This window comes from Puntigrus tetrazona, chromosome 9, assembly GCF_018831695.1.
Source record: "Puntigrus tetrazona isolate hp1 chromosome 9, ASM1883169v1, whole genome shotgun sequence".
Classification (NCBI taxonomy): Eukaryota; Metazoa; Chordata; class Actinopteri; order Cypriniformes; family Cyprinidae; genus Puntigrus; species Puntigrus tetrazona.
The window spans coordinates 15,533,308-15,555,802 of NC_056707.1; the positions used below are offsets into that span (position 1 = coordinate 15,533,308).

At 37.4% G+C, this 22,495-nt stretch overlaps 1 protein-coding gene across 4 annotated transcripts in view; it reads right to left on the minus strand.

The window, feature by feature from the left end:
* The window catches only part of fgf14 (fibroblast growth factor 14), a 101,434-nt gene that overhangs the window by 7,950 nt on the left and 70,989 nt on the right, over positions 1-22,495 (minus strand). For all 4 annotated transcript variants that reach the window (XM_043249191.1, XM_043249189.1, XM_043249192.1 and 1 more), the window contains one exon: positions 21,970-22,073. In XM_043249191.1, coding sequence (XP_043105126.1) covers positions 21,970-22,073 — 104 coding nt within the window. The remainder of the gene's footprint in view (positions 1-21,969; positions 22,074-22,495) is intronic.

Sequence of the window (22,495 nt, forward strand, 5' to 3'; positions counted from 1 at the left end):
ATACTACTAAATTGTTCTCTTTCAGGAAGAAACACAACAAACCACTAATGAGAACGATATAATTAGTTTTATAAAGATTTTCTTTCTATTAAAAATGTTCTAATAATTAAATACACAGTCACAGATATTCACAGTCATTTGGTTATTCTGACATCCTTCGGAAAAGCAGACTCCAGTTCCAAGATAAATCTGAAGTCTTGTTAAATTCTTGTTTTTTTCCTCACTCCACCTGTTGTGTTAATCACCAGCAGAATTTAGATGCACTAAAATGATACTGACAGCTAATTGGTTTGAAAGGTTACTGCTGATAATGATCGGTTATTTATATGGAAGGAGGCATATTTCAGCTGCATTTTTGTGCTGGAAACAACATTCCATAATTAGCATATCCATCCTGATTGATCAATTTACATAACAGAAGAGCAGATATTATAGAAGAAACTAGAAACTATATAAAATACAATATAAATGAATACAAATAAATAAATGTAAAAAAAATAAATATCCAAAATAATAAAAAAAAACACCTACATATACCAAATACAATCTGAATTAAAGCAACTGTTTTACGTTTATTTAGAATACATTTTTCAGCAGGCTAAGCCTCCTCGACCTGCTAAACTTGATTGCTGACTGCAAACCTCTCCCATGGGTCGGCACAAAGAGAGCCGGCGGTCAATACAATGAAAGCTTTATTTAATTTTGCATCCTAGCAAACAAATTAGACAGGTGATATGTGTCACACTGTCCAACTTTGATCTCTGGCAGCAAACACTATGAGGAAGAGGCAATCCATGCTTTTAACCGCCTTCTGCCTGATGCTCTTTTCTTGACAGCTCTTCCTTTTCACAGCCTGCTATTAAAACAGCACATACCTTTCTATCGTGTAGCCATGGTAACGCTTGAAAGGCTCCTGCCTAGCAATTAAGTTTTTTTCCCCTCTTTCCTTTTTATTTTGTCGAAGAGAGACATCAGTATTTTTAGTATTCAAATATGCATATACACTAGGTCTTTTGTTCGTGTTTCAAGAGTCACTGTGTGAAACAATGCAACATGGGAAGGGTTGATGATCTCAGTAGGAGCATGTTGAGAAGTTAATTATTATGAAATAATTAGAGGACTGTAAGTAAAAATTTAAATATAGCTCCTCTGGCATTTCACCAGTCTATCGTGGAAAAACCAATCTCCTACGAATGTAAACGAATGCTTCAAAAATTCTCCAAATATGCATCTAAAAACCGATGAAATAACCGAAAAAGTTAAGCTGTAGAAAATTCGATGAAAAGGGGTAGAAAAGGCAGCTTGGAAGAAAAAGTCGATCTTCTGCACCTGCGATTCACCCCTTACTTTCATTCTGCTTTGAATGTGTGGCCGTAATTGACCTTGGCCAGTGCCAGAAAGGGCAGTTTACTTCAGACACAGATAATCAACCCATCCCTCTCCGAGAGCGGATGGAGACACACGGGGGATGGGGGGCAGAGAGAGAGCAAAGAGTGAAAAGACAGAAGTGAGAGAAAAGAAAGGTTAAGGAATACAAAAAAATAGACAGGGGGAGACAGAGCCCGAGAAAGAGAGCGAGACGTGCAAAAACATGTCGGGCTGGCCTGCCTCGTGCTGCCCTGCCAAACCATGCCCAGTGAACAGAGAAAAATTGGAAATTGTTTAATGTTAACGTTTGAATCAAGTCTATTAATCTTGAAAAGACTGAGCTTCCCTCACATCTCTGCTCATGTTGAAACATCAAAAGAGAGCCACATAATATGAGCTTCACTGAATTTCCTCAACCAACCAAACAACAGAAAGGATGCTGTTAAATATGGATGGTCCATAAATATGTATTGTATCGGCAGGCTCTGATGAGCCTCTTGGCAACATGTGACATGGGTGTCTTTTCACTCAACACAAGGAATGATAGGGTAGAGGCTTTTTTGACGGTTTTGTGCTCATGTAATCTGTCTAAAATGCAGTGCAAACAAAAGGAGGCATATCGGATGAACTTGCTTGCTCCTGTTCAAATTTGAGATAAGGGTGGAGCTTCAAGCAGAGCGCCTTGTGTGTTACGGTTCACTCTCTTTGGTGGCAGACGTGTGAATTCACACCATTAATTTATGTCTCAATAATATTCATATTTGCATAGCATTCTACTTTTGCCAGCTCTTTGGCATGATATCAAGCCTGGGGAAGCATACGAAATGCTACAATGATACTTGTTGTCAGTCATCCAATGACTTACAGTGCCGAACCTGCCCTAGATTACCAATTCAAACACGTATTTTTTTAAGTGCTACTATTAATCCTTCCTCTCTGTCGTTCATCTTTTTGTTGATTATGGAGTGATTTTTTTCGATGATGAATAGCTAAGAGCCCATTGCCTTTTGAAGAGCAGTCTAACCGCAAGCACTTAAAACTCTCCGTTCAGCCTCCCTGAAGAGAATGACCTTTCGGCTGTGTGGTAGATTTTTAACACCAGCTCTATGAAAGGCAATGTCCCTAGATTCTGAGTGCACTTTAAGTGTCCCTGCATCAGCTCTCTGGTGTTTACTCAGAAACTGGGGAGAGAAAGAAATCACGTGAAGCCCCTCAGCAAATTCTGTTAATACTGTAAGTTCTAAATCTTGAATCAAGCCTCATTTCTATGCAATACAGATGAGAGGATTGTGAATCCAAAATCGACTATAATATTGGTAAAACAAATTATTTCCCTGTTGAGGATATCTCGGTGTCTGCAGCATTTATGCTGATCTTGTCTGAGTGATGCATCATGCATAAAGCTCTCAGGACAGGGAGACACACTAGGATTGAATGGCTGGTTATGGTCCAGTTCACACTGGCACAATCTGGTACTGAGGGCTGAGAAGGACGAGCTTACTGTAGCAGGGTCATTCTCTAAAAAACAGTGCCATTTGAGTACTATGTGCGTCCCTATGACTTACTACTGATATATTTAACAGGATATTAATCTTGGTCACATTATTTGATCTACTGAACTGAAACAGAACAGAATAATAAAACTATTTTATTTTTAAATGTATGTTTTCATTAGAATATCTGCCAATCAGCGCAGCATGTCTCCATTTTCAAAAATACTTTTTTGCGCAAAATTTCCTTCAACTGATAACAGATGCAAGTTTTTATTATAGTCTATATAAGTATTTAATTTTGTTTACTTATATTGGCTTGCTATTGGGCATTCAAAAATTAGAAGTGACTGTAAAATATTTTTTTGTAAACTGTTTTAAATAAATGCAGTTTTTTTTTTAAATACTTTTTTTTGTTCTACACAGCACAACCGATAATACTAAATGTTTCTTGAGCACCAGATCAGCATATTACTGTATTTCTCAAAGATTATGCGACACTGAGGACTGGAGCAATGGCTGCTGTAAAATTCAGCATTGCCATCACATCACATTTTGAAATATGTTAAAATAGAAGACAGTTGTTTTAAATCTGATTTTCTGTTTTCATCAACATTCTGTTTTCAGCCTTAAGGGTGAGTCTGAGACAAAAAGTAAAAAAAAATTAAAATTAAATATTAACCTTAAACGGTAGTGTAATTGTACAAAAAATGTAATAATCATAAAAATAAATAAATGTAAAAAAACATTCTTACAACTAAACATATTACTGGGAGAAATCTAGTGCCCTATGGTGGTACCTCAATGTCTATGGTTGTTACATTCTAAAGTGAGAAAATATCATTTCCGTAAGTTCAACAGTAACCTTTTTAAATGACACAAATAAAAAAAAAAGGTCCTATTTATTTTTAGCACAAATGGCACAGTATTCTGTGAATGACCCAGCAACAAGTCGGTGCAAGAACTCCACACATTGCTCAACCTTGAGGGAGATCACAATGGATAAACTTCCTGTGAGCCAGTGCTAGCCACCAAAGAGCTGTTGATCTTTAAATTGAGGCCAGTCTGGTCTTAAAGGAGTAATCCAGCAGTCATTATTGACTAGCCAGGAGATGTGAGGTCTCTCTAACAAGCTGACAGACTGCAGGAAGGCAGGACTTGGGGCTGTGGCAGTCACACAGCGCACAATTCCCTAGCTGTCAGCCTGACAGAGATGTAGATGACACACAGTCCAATGCCTTAAGAGAGAAACATGGATTTTGCCTTTAGGCCATCAGCTGCATCATGGGATTGATTTGAAAAATGCATCAAATATCTGTGTGGTAAACAACGGCAAAATTTTCAGCTTGAGGAATCCCCAAGTATTATTCAGTGGCCAACTTGTCCTGCATCACTTATTCTGTGGATATGGAGAACACAAATTGTGCAGCTTGATGTCAAGAAGTGTGCTATATCTTTCTTAAGAGAACAGATGCCAAAAAAATTTGCATTAATTACCTTGAAAGATGCTTAAAACCACTTAGAAAACCTTAACAACTGCATAACCAAATCATTCATAATAGCATAACATTACATATTGAAAACATTTAAAAACATTGTGGCAGCAAGTATTGCACAGTCATATTTTCTCAGAATTTTTGCTCTTGTTTAACTTTTTAAACTTCCAATATGACTGGCTGAATATCACTTACTTTCCGAATGTGACTCAAGAAGGTCGGTAATACCCGCAGATATCTGTCTGTCAGCATCTTAACGGCTGTCGTTTTGGCTTGTACTAGTGACTGCTGCAGTTACTTGAGCTGTGACGTCAAAGACAGCCAACAGGCAAAAGTCCATTTCACATTTTTAAACATCTTCTGAAAAATGTTGTTGGGTTGTGGGCTAAAGCTAAAAATATAGCAGGGTTGGTCTGAACTTATGTATGCATACATGTGTCTCCCTCGCAGACAGGATTTTCCTCCAGCAGGGATTCCTGTCTGCCAGCGAGCATAGTGAGTCACCTTCCACCTCACATTCACAGCTTGTGTCAGTGTGGGAGAATGTGTGCATTTGTGCGTGTGTGTGTGAGAAAAAGTGTAAATTATTATTTCCTCTCTTCCATCTAATATCTGTATTGAACCGCCAGAATATTCAATGAAGTATTTGCTGTTTCCTCTAATCCCTCGATATGCCTGTTTGGCAAATTCGGTACGTGCAGTCTGGTTGGAGATATATGCATTATCAAGGATGAAGATCTAGGATGACATTTGCTGGACTGGACTCTGTGAAAACTGCGTTTCGTTTCACATAGTCAAAAATGCAGGAACGATATGAAGATTTCCCATTCTAATGCTCAGGAAAGAAGAGAACACTTTTTCCACTCATTCCTAATGCGGAGACAAATAGCACATCTTGATTAAAAAAGATTAAGCTTTATTCCACAATATTACATATCTGTTGAAACCTTTTGTTGTCCCAGATAACACAGATGGAGTCTGAGTGATATGGCTGATCTCCAGTCGGAGACTCCAACAGGAGATATCGTTTTTCTTTGTTGTTTCAAATTGGGCTCTTACACGCACCCGGGGAGGCAGACTTTGCCTTTCACTGGTCCAGAGCGTTGCTCACAGAGATCTGTCAAACCCTCTACACAGAGGAATATGAACTGCACCACAGGGCATATTTAAACCATCCATCTCCACAAGCATGGGAATACCGTTCTCTGGCAGTTTAAGAAGCCCCATTGGGATGACATCGCTGAAGCCCCGAGGAAAACTTGTAAATGTAAAATGTAAATGTGTTGAAGTCATGGTACAGTACAAACATGACAGATATTCTTTGGTTATACTGTTTTTATAGTAGAAACTAAAGTCAATGGCATACATTGTTGTTTAGTTTATGAACATTATGGACAAAATTAATGTTAATGGACAAAAACTGTTTTTGGATGAGCTATGCCTTTAATAAACAAGCTATCCCTTAGGAAGGAAAAATAATATTTCTTTAATATCTCAATTCCTCTAGATATATAAAAGATCCTCTATTGCTTTAAACTACACAATCGAGCAAATATATAAAAACTATATTAATAATATACAAAAAATATATATCTTAATTTTTTTAATTCTATGTAACCCCTTCAGTTATAATGATGATGCAAAATGGCATGCAAAATGGCTCATTCTTGGCTCAAAAAAGGTGTGCAGTGCAGTGTGCACAGTGAATACATGCATACAATAAGTATGTCTTCAGCATAAAATTGATAGATGTCTGGGGTGTTTGTTGGGGCTTTACATTAAAAGAGATACACTGCAGCCTATATACAACATACAATGACGTTCTTTGTCTATTGCTGAAAGACAGATTATGTTCACATGAATCAAAGTAATTATAAGCACGCATTAACCTTAAATAGGGCTTTATTCCTTGCCTCTGTATCATCACTGGAACATAATTTAATCCTAAACTATCCCTACATTAATGAAATCCAATGCAACTGTTTAAATTAATCAGACATAGTGCCCTCACAGAAAGCTATGAGATTAGCAGCAATGGGTTTTACCTTAAAAAATGATTTTGGAGTCAAATCAAGGTGAAACATTTACTACTAGTGTCTGATTATTAGATTTAACCAGTATTATATTTTAAATAAATAAATAAATAAATAAATAAATAAAGTGTCCAATCAGAGCAGTGAATTGCTATCCCGTCCAGATCTTTCCAGATTTTTCATTCCTATCTATGAGGGCGGGCCACATCTCAACCACTGACAGACTTAAATTTCCCTTGTGCTCCTAGTGACAAGCTGCTTCCCCAGATGTTTCAGGTACTTAGATTAATGATGTAACCCATTAAATGAAATAGGAGACGTCTGCTAAAGGAGGGGCTCGCTGCACACAACAGCAGCATCATTACACATTATAAAAAGGTCCTTTATGGACGTGCTGTAATTGAGATCAGCAGAGCATTTGAACTTTGTTTACTGACACGCTTTAGCGTGTGCGCTTGTTTGCAGAGTTTATTACGGCGTGATGGTTTTAATAGGACGCCCATTAAAATGAGAAGCAACTCTCTGTGCATTCTGCCAAGTAACACTACAACAAAATGACACTAATGCTGTCCACACAATGTTTTGGCATGCAATGTATCGCAAAGGCCAGGGATTTTTCATTACTAGCACCCATAATACAAATAGATCCAACGAAAACAAGTCGATGGAGGAGTACTTTAAAAGGGAGGCCTATGGTTGGCTCTTTGCTCTCTCCAAGCAAGCCTGCAGTCTTTCATCCCTACACTCATCTGTTCAACAGTCTTCTAGATCCTGTGGAGCCAATTCTGAGCAGATATAAGCCAGGCAGAGCAGTCCAAATGTACTGTGTGGTAGAAGAGAGAAGTGATTATGTTGGGGGTCTATCTGTGTTTATAGAGAACTGAGAGCTGCCACCCCCCATCGCACACACACAAACCATCTAAAGCCCAGAAGAGTGAGGCTGCCAGAGCTGTCAGAGCAGACGTGTATGTGGGAAGGGGAGTGGGTGTTCGTGTATGTTTATAAAACAAGACTGTGGAGGGATCCCGAACGGTTGAAAATATCTCCCCGTCTGGCAGCAGGGATGAGGCACGCTGTTAAAGGTAGCGTGTGGGTTGAGCGTCTGTGCTGTGCAGAGCGTTACCGAACGAAACCATCTGGGCCTCAGAGATATCTTCTGAGAAACAACTGGAGACGCCATATCTAGCTTTTCATCTCGTAGCGGGTGCATACAGAAATGCCACGGCTTGTGCTGAGAGCTTAGAAACACGTTCAGACACTCCAATCCACGGTTATAGCTGTGACATATATAGACCAGAACTCAGATTAAAAAGGCCAGCAGGGTTTGATTTTAAGAAGCAACTTTGTTTCCGCAACTAATCTAGCAAATATTGTAGGATTTGTACACCATTCTGCATAACTGAATAAAGTGTAAATGCAAGGATGCAGTGCATTTAATGCTATTGCATCAACAAAACAGTCATTGCGACAGATGTGCACATGCTTATAAAATGCTAGACGAAACATTTGTCTGAGATCTGCAATCATGTATTAGTGCTTCTGATGGAATGGAGTGGATGTTTTACATTAGCCAATAATAACCTCTTTAAATGTAGTGAGATTAAGCTGTCATCTGCTATTATATGGGTGCTCCAATGAAAACGTGACCTTGTCTTTTTAAATCACTACCTCGGTGCCCTGCCATTTCACCCTCTGTGCACCTCACCCTGCTACAACAGCAGCTGTTGTTTACACTTGTATTTTTTGTTGTTATTTTTGTGTGTGTGTGTGTGTGTGTGTAGTTATTTGTGACCTACCCAAGTCAAAGTTCTTCTACAAGTTTTAGTATGAAATTAATTGACATTAATTGGCATTAATTGAACACTACCTTGATTATGATTATTAAATTATTATTAGATTTTTTTATTTGCCCTCTTAATTCAGTAAAATATGTTCTGTACATTTACTCAATTATTAAAGTGGCAGCATGTTTTTAAGAGGAAAAATTAATAAAATGTAAAAAAAAAAAAAAAACCAAATGGGAAGATCACATCGGTTAGAGGTTCTGAATTTCAGTTTCAATTTCCACCCTTTGCAGCTATAACAGCTTCAACTCTTCTGGGAAGGCTGTCCACATGGTTTAGTAGTGTGTTTATGGGAATTTTTGACCATTCTTCCAGAAGCGCATTTGTGAGGTCACACACTGATGTTGGACAAGAAGGCCTGACTCTCAGTCTCCGCTCTAATTCATTCCAATGTTGAAGAGAAATGTGAAGAGAAAGGGGCCAGCTCCAAACTGTTCCAACAAGGTTGGGATCATGGAATTGTCCAAAATGTCTTGGTATGCTAAAGCATTCAGAGTTCCTTTCACTGGAACTAAGGGGCCAAGCCCAGCTTCTGAAGAACAATCCCACACCATAATCCCCCCTCCACCAAACTTTGTACTTTGCTCAATTCAGTCAGATAAGTACCGTCCTCCTGGTAACTACCAAACCTAGACTCGTCCATCAGATGGAGAAGCGTGATGGGCCGATCCACAGAAAGCATCTCCACTGCTCCACTATCCAGTGGAGGAGTGCTTTACACCACTGCATCCGACGCTTTGCATTGTACTTAGTAATGTATGGCTTGGATGCAGCTGCTCGGCCATGGAAACCCATTCCATGAAGCTCTCTGCACACTGTTCTTGAGCTAATCTAAAGGCCACATAAAGTTTGGAGGTCTGTAACGACTGAATGAAGTTGGTGAACTCTTCGTACTATGCACCTCAGCATCCGCTAACCCCGCTCCGTCAGTTTATGTGGCCTAACACTTTGTGGCTAAGTTGCTGTCATTCCCAAACGCTTCCACATTTTTATAATTCTGCTGAGAAGTTGACTGTGGAATATTTAGGAGCGAGGAAATTTCACAACTGGATTTGTTGCACAGGTGGCATCCTATCACAGTTCCACGCTGGAATTCACTGAGCTCCTGAAAGCAACCCATTCTTTCACAAATGTTTGTAAAAACAGTCTGCATGCCTAGGTGCTTGATTTTATACACCTGTGGCCACGGAAGTGATTGGAACACCTGATTCTGATTATTTGAATGCGTGAGCGAATACTTTTGGCAATGTAGTGTACAATCTGCTTTTGGTAAAATTACTTGCTAACCTTATATGTGCAACGCTATAACCAAAGATGTGCACGTTGCAAGACATGGACGAAACCTGCAATGGGCTGACTGCTTAGAAAAAAATCCTTTAAATGCGCAGGAAACTTTAGAAATTAAATGCTTTCCCTTGTAAATGTGATTTTGTTTGTATTAAAAACCACTGAGAGAGGAATTCAAATTATTTTTCTATGGTTATCGACAACTTGATAGCTGGAACATCACAACAGTGTTGGAAGAGATGAGAGAAGAAACCAGTTTCTTTGATAAATGGTGTCATTGCATCTCAGAAACACTTGGAGTGGGAAGTTCTTTTGCTTTATGGCTCTTAAACCCCTTGGTTTAGCTTCTTCCTACAATAACTAAAATTACTACCATGAATTCACAACAAGAACAAATAATGACAACGTGTAGTTGTGACATCTAGCAACAGAGGACAATATTGGCACATTTACTGCCTTGGCTTTTTAGCATGGTTTGTGAGGTAAAATGAATCTGAATGATGTGAAATGGTACAAGCTTTGCCTATTGATTTCTGTATAAAATGTTTCTTTCATTTTGAGAGGAAACAGAAGACACTCTAGAGCTCTAGGGTCTGTGTGAGTGTACTGTTTGCTGCAAGGGGTGAAGGAGTGCTGTGTTCTTTACATTTTCTGAGCACAGCTTCATATCTGAGATGGCCCGGTGCGACGACAGACTTATAGAACAGATCTGTGGGAAGCTGTCTGTACTCTTGTGGCCCGAGGGGCTGGCATGGAAACAGCTTATTGAGCTTGCAATGGTGCTCATTATACTTTCACAAGCTGCCCAAAAACACTGTGCAATAAAAATATGTTGGACTTTGTTCTGCAGACAAGTGTGAACAGAGGAAAAAAGCAACAGGGAGATAAAAGGATGAAGGAACATTGACGGGGACATCTGTAGAGAGGTGGTTATTCAAGGTCTGAAGTGAGATTGTTTTACAGCCTTACAACCAAGCAAGCTGATGGAAAATCAAACACGCTTCACTAGAATGTCCTCCCTTTTTCAAGTACTGCTGGGAAATCAGATTCATTTCAGTGAATTGGTTCAATTGGTTAAACGATTTACCAATACATTTGAGCCATTCTTGAATAGTGTTTAGTAAAGTCCCTTTTTTGTAACACCATTTAGTTAGAAGTTAGTTAAACACACATCAATATTGCTCATACTTATTATTGTTATTTTAAGCAATCAATAAAACATACAATAAAACTACTGGGAACATCCTATAGTCTCACACTGAAGGTGAAACCTAAGACTGAATACTATAGAAACTTTAGAGTGTGCCTGTATATTAGTACCATAGCAACGCACTCATACTTTTTAGAAAAACATAAAAAATATCTAATTCATCAAATTTGGCCATTTGTAATGTTACAGAATATCTGACACTGGAGACTGGACTAAATTCAGCTTTTTACGGTATTAAAATAAAAACAAGATATGTCAAATTTTAATACTATATCATAATATTTGCCTACTGGTTTTACTGCATTTTTTGTACTTTTACTACCATGGTGAGCATAACAGACTTATGTCAAAATATCTTACAGAACCTCAAACGTTTGCACTATATCCAAAATATACAACATATAAACTTATAATTGAACAATTAACAAAATGCTTTCCCCTACAAAGTTTCAATGAAGTTTTGTTAGCAGATTGTACTGTTGCTAGCTACTTTTGAAAAGCATAGCCTGAGGCTGATGCTATTTGAGTAGCTTGGAGCTTGGCAAGCTACAGTTTCAAACTCTGTTAATCGCTGAATGTGTTTGTCTGTAGAGTTGCCAGCTTGATGGCTCTAACATTGCTATCTACCACAGCAAAAAGCAAAGGCAAGAGTTTGTGATGCTTTATGAAACATTCATCCAAAGCAAGCCTGCAAAACTGAGGGAGGACAAGGCTGGGATTCAATTCACAGTACACACCACCCACGATCACCATCAAATCTTCTCTGAAAATAAATAAGATGCTAAGCTAATTACAGGTCCTCCAAGTCCACTCTGACAGTTGCTAAGACTATACGCAAATCAGTGTTATCAGGCTGTTCTGCTAAGACACAACTAATTACATCTTTTCACTTAATGTCCTGGTCAGTTTTACCATTGGAGCTCCTCTTTTATCCTTCCATGGGCTCGTTTGCACATTTCATCTTTAGAAAGCAACAGGCTGCACTATGCTTTGACATACACCATCATTAGAAAGACAAATGAAAGGAACTATTTATTCAAGGGTCATAAGTCTTTTCATGTTTTATGGCCTTGGCTTGCATTATTGAATAATATATGGAAAGTATAAGCAGAAACAATGGCCACTATAGGAAGCTTATCCTTTGGGTACTGGCTCTTGTGTCCCGCAAACTCAATTTATCATGTGTAAAGAAGATTCATGGAGGACCCAGTAAAATCAAGATCTTTCTTATGCTACAATATAATAAACATACATCAAGGAAAAGTAGCATTAAGTGTGCAGCAGTAGAAAAGACTTGCATGCTTTAGGTCATATTATGCATTACCAACGTCCACCGTGCATTCTATGCTGTTGTGATATTCTCGTGATATTACAAACGTGATATTCTCAGAGAAAATATAAACATAAACATGTAACTCCTCAGAAAAAGTATTACTTTAGATTGGGAAATCCATTTATGTTACAGGCTTGAATTTTTGAAAAGCAGTAAACTTTGTTGAAACTAATTGAGAAACAGTACTACCATAATTACACACATGGGCATGGCATCTCTTCTTTACGAACATGACCATTCTAAAAGTGGCACCTGCATGACCATGAGGAATTTAAAATGCTTGGAAATCACCAAGACTATTAAGCATCAGTACACTATCCATTTATAATGCACAAATTATTTAATTAAAAATTAAATCATGATGTCAAATACAATTACTAAGCCACTGAAAGCTGCATTTTAGTGTATTTACACTGCTTCTATCAGAGTAAATCAGCAGTGCAGGGCTCATACTGTATTATTGATATTAATTTTGAATAGGCAAAAATCTCGTTTGAATTACTTGGGAAAATAAATCTGATTCTACTAGCTCAGAAAAAAAGGAAAAAATAAACTGATTCATCCATTGAGCCATAGGGAGTAGGGCTGGGTATTGAGATACTTTTTAGGTACTGACCGAATTGCCTCAATAACACAGAGTATCAATAAATGCCTGTATGAACGTGCAACGTGTGTAAAGCCAGTATTCCTTAGCATTAACCATAACGACAGTGACCAAAGTAATATTCAAAGGTGGCGACATCCATAAAACTTTTGGATTTGCATTTGAGTGGAGAGCAGAGCAGAATACAAAACTAACAGGAGCCGCACCAGTGGAAAACTGACTGGATCTGAAACTTGCAAATGACATGCATCTCATTTCTGTAAGTTGCCGACTGTAAGTTACCGACAGAGTGGCTCTGTCTCGCAGTCTATGACGTAACAGACAACTAGTTGTCCAGTCATGTTCCATGTGTGTACCGAGAATGCGATTGCAGTTGCGTTTGAGTCCTGAAAATTTTACAGAATAAGTAAATAACCAAACTGTGTGCGAACGTAACCATGTTAAGGACTCAAATACAGGATTGCCAACTACTGTGTGAACGTGGCTCTGAAGGTACTGTAATATACAGGTCTGTCTGCACAGTTGGTAAACGTTAAGTTGAACACACACCTAAATGCAGTCTGGATCGTGGAGTTCCATGGATCATATATTCAGATGTCCATTCATACTACATGACCGAAAAACAAGTTACATGACCATTCATGCACACTGTAGGATCATACTACATAAGATTTATATTTCAATTTTACTCAAAACTCATTTTTACCACCATCGAGAGTTTGTAATAACTTCCAATTTTCATTCAGTGTTTGTTTTGGCCATGTGATGTTACTGAAATTAAATATTCTATTACCTCCTCTGAGTCAGAACAATGATTGTGGAAGACAGGCAGACAGGCTTTAGACTGCTAATTCTCAACAGTAGATCAGTGGGAAAAGAATGTAAATGATGATTGTGTATGAGCTAAGTGTTATAAAATGAACATGCACTGGTGTAAATGTACCTTAACAGATGTGTAAACTAAAGACTATTTGAGCTTTATTAAAACAATTTGCACTGATTTATTATGTTGGTTTCATGTTGCTCCTTTGTGCAGTGGCTCAGGAGGTGAGTCTGTAAAACAAGCTGAAAAATAAAACTATAGTTTTTTAATTTTTTTGGATAAGATTTATAGATAATGTAATCTTATTAAAATTCTGTATTGATATTAAACATTTTTAACAATACCCAGCCCTAATAGGGAGTGTCCTTTTATTGGTGTTAACAATGTGGGCATTCAGCAATGGTTTCCTCTAAATCTGTCATCACACTACTAGCTCACAGCCAAGTCTTGTCCTCAGCTTGACAACTACAAAATGTTTTACACAGTCATCCATTCTGTCTTTATCATAGTCTCATTACAAAGATCATAAACCTTTGCTGGCGATTTAAACAGATATATACAGTACATGTTAAACACTATATTCAGTAATATTATAAATACCTTACTTTGTTGTTAAGGGAGGTTGTTTAGTTGCAGATGTACCTCATCATTTTAACAGTATTGATAAAATAGATAGCACTTATTCTGTTTATACTATATATTTCACTTAGCAGTGTTCCTTCCCACAATGACAGCTCTATGCAATACAGTCTTTCTATTCATCATCTAACCTGACTAAATATCTATGTCTAGTCAAACAACCTCGGTCAGAAAAACAGAAAATGTTTTCCACGAATGCCTAAGCCACTAGGGCCTCTGTAGACAATGTCTTAAGTGAAGCCTGACTGCTCACAACAATATGAAAATCCACTGACATGCCCAAAGCTTTTCCTCCTGTGCCATCAAGAAGATTCTTCACCTCTCAGACTGTCTCCTGCTCTCTAATCGATACTGCGTTCTTTCCACTCTGTTGCGCTCAGATTATCTGTCAGATACACATAACGCAAGACTACAAAAGTAGGCCGTCTCTTTCTTGCAGCATTCTTTATTATGAAGACATAGGCAGATTTTGCAAAGCGATTTTACCTGACACAACCCCCACCCTTTCATTTGAGGATCAATGTAGAGTTACCAGCCTCCGTTATGATTGTACGTCCCTTCCACGAAAAGATTCAATTGAGCGGACAGCTCAAAATCTTTATGAATATGTGAACGACCAAACGTACATTACTGCCATGTCAATAAATACAAGACCAGTTGTTCCGATCAAATAACAATTTATAGATGAAGCCCTTTCACCAATTTGTGAATGACATCTCCATTCTAAAGGCCAGATTTACCAACAGACTTTTGCTGTTAAAATAGTACTGTCAAGATTTACTAAAGATGCGCATTATCACTGAAAAGGAGTGGACAGTTATTTTTGCAATTGACCGTGAATGTTTGCATATATATTGAATATTTAACATATATGGTCATTTTAAAGGCCTTCATGTTAAAAGCATGTCTTAAAGCAAGTTTAAAGTAATTTTCGGTGTTCTTGGTAGATTGTGCTGGACATGATATAAATTATCAATATTTGTCTGTTTTCTTTAAAGTGCACATTGTTAAATCACCCATAGAATTTCCCCCTCCCGTCTGTGCTTTTATGGAATTGTGCTCTAACGTTGATTTGGTCTGTTTCGTAAAACTCTATCTAAATGCTTTTCTAGCAGCATAAAGAGAAAACAATACTCCCCTACAGCAACTAAAAAACCTTTACTGAACATCATTCTCAAAATAAAATTTAGACTTTTATTCAGAAACATTAAATTAATTTAAATAATGCTGTTCTTTTAAACTAAATACTTATCACAGTCTCCACAAAAGAAGAAATTTAAAAAGACTGTGGGTACCCACAGTTGTGGAGAAAGATATTATGAAAGTCAATGGCGACCAGCAACTGGTCTCTCATTCTTCAAAGTATCTTCACTTTTCAGCAGAACAAATTAATTCATATGGTTTTGAAAAAAACTTTAGGATGACTGAATTAAAATTTTTTAGGGGAAATATTCCTTTTTAAGCACTACAACTTTTTTCAAAATTGATAATAATCAGAAATTATTCTAGCGCACCAAATCTTGATTTTTTGAAGGATTGTGTAAAACGGAAGAGTAAAGCTTAAGGCTGCTTAAAATTTTACTTTGCCACTGCAGGAATAAATACTGTATTTTTCATCAAATAAATGCACCCTAGGCAATCATAAAAGTCTTTTTTAAAAACAATAATAAATCTCGGGGACCCCAAAGGGTCAATCTTGTAGGTACATTTATGACATATTTTCCCGCCAACAATGCAAAACTCAAAAAGATCCAAAGCACCTTACAAACAGAGAGCTATAAATATTGCACAATCAAACAGCCGTATGCTTCAGTTCATAAAGCCCTTTTGTGTTCACAGCTTGTGTTCCAAAGCTCATAAAGTCATTACATGGCTGAAAACAGATGACAAAAATTCATGTAAATTGAAAACGTGGCCAAACTTGCCTGAAGATATGGCCAGCCTAAAAGAGACAAAACTGGCACTGCAGTAATGCCACTGTCGGGAGCAAGTAAAGGATTCCATTTAGATGTTGTCTGACAGTGAAATTGCTTTCGCCTCCATTAGTCACCTGACCTTGTTTTGCCTATGTATTTCCAAATAAGACCCCTCTCTGCTGCACAAACTAGCAGAGGGAAACTTTATCAGTGCACCAAGCACCATCTCACTGGTGGAGCTCCATTAACTCAACTGGGCTCCATTAACGCAACTGGGCTTTCACAAGACACCTTCCTCCCAAACCTCCATCCGCCTTTAAATAACTGCATTAGTTCATAGGTAAGCTAGCCTGCTCTCTATACAAATGGCAGTAAAAAAGAATCACAGACATCTTGTCGTTGACCCTTGGGCTATGTGTAGCAAAAGTGCTTATGCTTAGTGACAATCTATTCAAAATTTAATTGTCTGCACAATGGACATAGGGGTAGTTATAACTATAAATAGACCAAATGACAATAATAGAAAAAGACATAATAGTAATTATGGTATTATTTATCTTAACAGAAAGAAAAAAGGCCTATTTATAGATGACTTGTCCCCTGATTCTATTTTCCAAGCCAGCTTGTAGCTTTGACCTTATTGTTCATTAATGCATGAAGATGGTTTCTCACCAGTCCCTGGTTCTTCCCTTTGCTGCATCTGTATTCAGGTAGCACAGGTCGGTGAAGCTTATTTAACAAAAACCTAACTGGTTCTCATCAAGATTACCATTCGTGATGCAAATTTGATACAAATAATAAAAGCTAAAGCATTTTTGCATATTCCATTTAATAAGGCATTTCATCATAAAATATTATGCTCTGTGATTTTGGTTGCTTGTTCAAACAAAACAAACAAACAAAAAAATGTGTAGGAAGATTTAGACGAGGGTGAGAATAATAAACACTTGAGAATATAATCAGACTGAGCCATCTGCCGTCACTGAGAAATGCCATGGGATGAACTCACTCATATCTTGTCTGTTACAGCTTATATCCTCAGGTTGTTTTTTGGTCTTTGGCCCATCGAAAAAAATGCCCCTTACTACAGGAATAAATATGTCTAAAAATTGTGACCATATTTTATTAGTTTTAACAGTACTGATAATCTCACAATTGTCAGCAGGAGGACAGGGATTGGACAGTGTTTATCTCTGACTGGACAGGTTATGTGAAACCTCTTGTTAGATATGAGATTACTGTTCAGAAATATGCAGTAAGAAGACAAGTTCTTATCTTTAACCAACATATATGTTTACCCTACAAGAAATCCTGGCAGCCAGCAAACTCATAGCAGGAAAATACTATGTATAAAACTAACACTGAATGAGATTACAACTATTGTAGAAAACATCAAGTGAGCGGAAATATTGTGATTACGTTGGGAGATGACAGATGTGATTACTGTACGTTAATTCATAGGCCTAAAAGCTCTATCACTTAGAAATATGTCAAAAAGATCCATAATAAGATTTATTCATTACTGCATTGCACTGTGGCTGCATCATACAGTAAGTGTTCAGAAAATAAATCAAATACTTAACAAATCAAATTGGTTCTATAGTGAACTGAGCTTTGTAAGCAATCTCTGGTAGCAATAGTTCAAACTACACAAGCACACAAGGCATGTAAGCCTACAGGGGCCAGTCTACTGATGTGAAGAGTCAATCTAACACTCATGAAAGGTAGCTCTAACAAGTGTGGCAGGGCGATAAAGCTATAGACCTCTTCAATCCATAGAAGAGAACAAACTGCTTTGAAGAGAGCCAGAGAGTCACAGAAAGCCAAATCACTTGGCCATATAACTTCATACAGTAACTAAATGAAAAAATATGCCATTCTTGTTCTTTTTTTCCCCCCCCAATTATTGTTCTTTGTCCATTGTTTTAATAGTTACATGCCAATTTCTCATTCATTCACGCAGACAAGTATGTTTGCTTTTCATAGTAAATGCAGTTTTGTATTTATATAACTGCACAACTATCACACCTGCAGCCACCCAGAAAAGGAACTTTATTATTATTCCAAACGATGTATCAGCCTATGAACATCAACGGCAGAGTGGAAAGCAGAGTTTGAGCCCTTTGAACAAAAGAGAGGGATTGAAAAATGGAAGATTATTGAAGTCTTTCTTTTCTCCCAGGCATGAGTCCATTGTGCGGAGACTCCAGGATGTTTCGATACTATCAGGTCACTTGTACTCCTGCACCGTACAAAAAATAGGCCTGACAGACAAAAGACCAGGATGCAGTGCTAGAGCTTCTTAATGGAATTCTCCTCTATTCAATAGAACTATCGTATTCTCTCAGCCTGACTCTAAGAGAGAATAGAGATCAACTAATCAAAGTGGGCCGTCAGCGTGCCTTCATTTGTGTTTGACTGATGAAGGAAAATGAGTAACGATTGATCGTACAGTATAAAATGTCATTAATCTGTGATACAATAAAATGCTGGAATGACAGAAATGGACACAAAACTCATTTCAGCCACAGCAAAAACTATCTTAGTGGTCTCAGAATAATAATAAATCTCATTCCTGTCTATTTTCCTGCCTGGCGGTCTCTCCCAAAATGCTGCAAATACTATTAATTCCATTTATTATTTTTATTAATTTAATTTAACAAAAACTATAAACTCTATGAAGCTCTTCAAAATGGTTAAAATGGTTAAACTCATGTTTGCTATAGTGCTGGAATTAAATGTCATTTATAATAAAAAATCTGAGGGCATCTACAGGATAAGTGCGCTTATTTTATTCACTAATGAAAAATGGCCTCTAATGGATGGAGGGTCAGGTAATAACTGCACATTCTCATAGAAAAGAGGAATAATGACAAATGAATGTACAAACCTCAGAGAGCAGACAGAGAAAAAGGAGGGGAGCTTTCTCTGCCATTACCTGAGTCATTCACACAGGAACAGAGAGAGCAGAAAAGAAGCAGTGATAGAAAGCTGAGAGAGTGTGTGGGCGCATCCATACAGTTGATTAGTAAGCCCATTAGGACCGAGAAAGATTGTCATTGTATAAGACTCCCCAGTGAAATCTGCTGGGTCAGCTATGGCTGAATATTGGAAGTTTTAGCTTGTTACCAGGGAAGAACAGCTTCTGCATATCAACATGTCTAGACCATATAACCATTATTTTAAAACTCACGTCCAGCACTAGAAATACCTGTATAATTGGAAACATGTATGAGGTATATACAGTGGCACTCTTCAAATGTATGACATACAAAAAAAATGTATAACAACAATAAAAAAAGAAGTGGTAATGATAACGCAAACAAACTTTTCAAGAAAGAAAAAAAAAGAATGAATTAAAAATATCTAATTAAGAGACAGCAGTTGCATTTGTTACCGTTTTGAACCAACTGGCTAAAAATCTGAAAAACACACACACACACACACACACACAGTTCAGAGAACGTTTGACATTTCTTCTAAATCAGCTGAATTTATTCAAGTATGTTTAAATGTTCAAAGCTGTCAAAATACTCTAATCTCCCTTTCTTTGTATGTGTTAATTATTAAAAGTTATCCTTTTGTGTTGCCTATTACATTTATATTATTAAATTTACATTTAAAAAATCATGCTTTTATCACAAAATAATTTTCAATTAAGAAAACAACATGTAAGAAGTGCTATAGTAAAAATATGCATTATTATTAGAGATATCAGCAGTGCTTATGTAAAAGATGGATTTTTTTTACTGTGCAGTGCTCTGTGAATAATGACCAGCACCAGACAGGAAAGGTAACATCTCACTGATTGCCATGGATGACTGTAATTAATGACCATCTGGTCAAGGTGAATACATTGCACTGTAGGCTAAATGTAATGTTTGATGGTAAACATGAAGACTTTAATGTAGCACGAAATGTTTCAGCAACAGGTCTTTATAACACCACTAATGCACATGTGGGTGTACATAATTATGGTTTGAATTTAAAAACTAAAACCATAACAGAAACATTCTGTATTATGTATTATAGCTCCATAATGATTTCTGGCATGCAAGACATTTCTGCTTAACTTTTCTCAGCTACCCGTATATCTGTCTGGACAGATATGACTTGGGCTGGGTATCGAGTTCAATACTTTTTAAGTACCGACCGATCGAGTATTATTGTTCGGTACCAAATTTTAATCACATCAACCAATAAGCGTGAGCCAATAAGCCTGCAGCACTAGCAGGTGTGTTAGACTAGAAGTGGCGGGGCAGTCTGTAGTAGTCTAGTAGCAGTCCGCTCTCTATAGCTCTCGCAGGAATGCTAGTTAAGTCAAACGCATACTATGGGAAGACAAAAAAAAACAAATGCAGGATGAAATGGTGTGATATTAAAGAGTTTGCACCGCACTGACCTGTCATAGGCACTGCTTAATGGACCAAGCAGCGCAACCGACTTAACAGCAAAAGGAAGACGTGGTTGCTAGCCCCACTAAACTGACAGTGCGGCGCAAGTTCTTTAATACAGCGATGTTTTGTTCTGCATTTGGGTTGTTTGACTTCCCCTAGAACATAGCTAGTTACATACGCCGGTTACACTCAGTAATGTTGCTCACATGTGAGGAGGTAATGTGAAAGCAACCCAACACCCCTGAAAGCTACATAACTGGTTCGCTTCTGTTTTTAAACTGAAAATTATCCTAGTTCATACTGGTATTTCCACTGCTTCTCAGAAAAGATCTTCATCGACAGGCTACTACTACATGACGGCATTTTACATGACCATTTATGTACACTGCAGCATTATGCTACATAAAACAATAAATAATTGTTATATTCTGCATTTATTCAAAGCTCACCTCAAATCACCATTGAGTGTTTGTAATAACTTCCGATTGCCATCTAATATGTGTTTTGGTCATGTAATGTTACTAACTCATTTCCTCTGAGTTAGAACTGCAATAGTGGAAGAGAAAAAAACAACCAGACAGCTTGATAATGAGCTAGTGTTCATCAGTAAATCTGTTGAAAATTCATAGAAATTATGATTCTGTCTGAGCTATATGCATTTTTTAAAACTAACACTGTGTAAAGGTAGCATAACAGATGTATAAACTAAAAAATATATGAACTTAATTAAATCTATTTGCACTGATTTATTGTGTTGGATATATTTAGTTCCTTTGTGCAGTGGCTCGGGAGATGAGGCTGGGTCTGTATAATTATCAACAAGCTGAAAAAACGTTTTTTGAGATAATGAAATCTTGTTAAAACTGATATCATAAAATGGGCCCTGGATACGACTTCTGTGTATTAGTGCAATATTAGTTTTTACAGAATCAAATAATAGATCACAAGACGTTCTGCCCAAAATTTTGTGTTGGTCACAATGACTCATCTTTCACCTGCAGTGAGAATTTGTCTTTGAGTTTGAGCACAAGGGATATAAAGCAGTAGAGAAGAGGGTATCAGCTTTGAGCTTGAGCTGATGTGTCATTGTAAATGAGATGGCCGTGCCGACATCTGAGTTTGAACTACTGACTGATATTGCAAGCACGAGTGGGCAGATTGCAGATTTTGCATGCATCCAATATCACATAATCATGATGTTTCTAAGTTAAACTATGGTAGATTTAAAATCCAGTCAAAACCTGTTTCAAGACTATGCGAGCTTCTTTGTAATACATCACTTTTTCACCTCACCCAATATTTGTGTGGCATGTTTTTTATGGCTATTAAATAATAGCATCTGTAGCACAGTGCCATGTTAATGTAAAACCGTATTGGAATCTCTCGTACGAAATCAGTCAGTTATTATAGCTATAGGACACTGCCTTAGAAGGATGATGCTTTTGTATAAAGTTATTCGGTAGGTTCTGGAACGGATAATTGTTGTAATTGTTAGAATTGTTATCTAAAGTATACAACTGTTTACTCACCGATGTGTACAGATGGCCTTCTCCATTCATGGCGATGTACAACCCCGTCTTCACAGACTGAATAGCAACGACCCGAAGGCCCACAGGGATGAGGTTGAACAACGCTGTGAAGACAATGCAGAGGTTATTAATTAATTTAAAATTCAACAAATTATATCTAAAATAAGAGTTGAGGAATTACTGTTAAATTAGAAAATTAGAACAAAACTGTGAGTGAGTGTGTGGTTGCCAAGGTGTTTTTGTACGTTTCTACGCAGTTCTAAAAGTCATTAGGATGTAGAACAAACCTCTAACCCCAATAATAATGGCAAACATAACTAAAATGGAATTAGAATGATAAACAATTGGCTTCAAATCTCAACTCATAAACTGAACATGGGCCGCACTCCACAGAGTGCATAAACAGTGATAGTAGTGTGGAGCGTAAAAACTGATACACAGAAATTGAATGGAGGCCTCATATTATGTAGAATAATTGTTTTTATGCCCAGTGGGCAGCAACAGAAGCCTGGCGCTACAAGCTGGA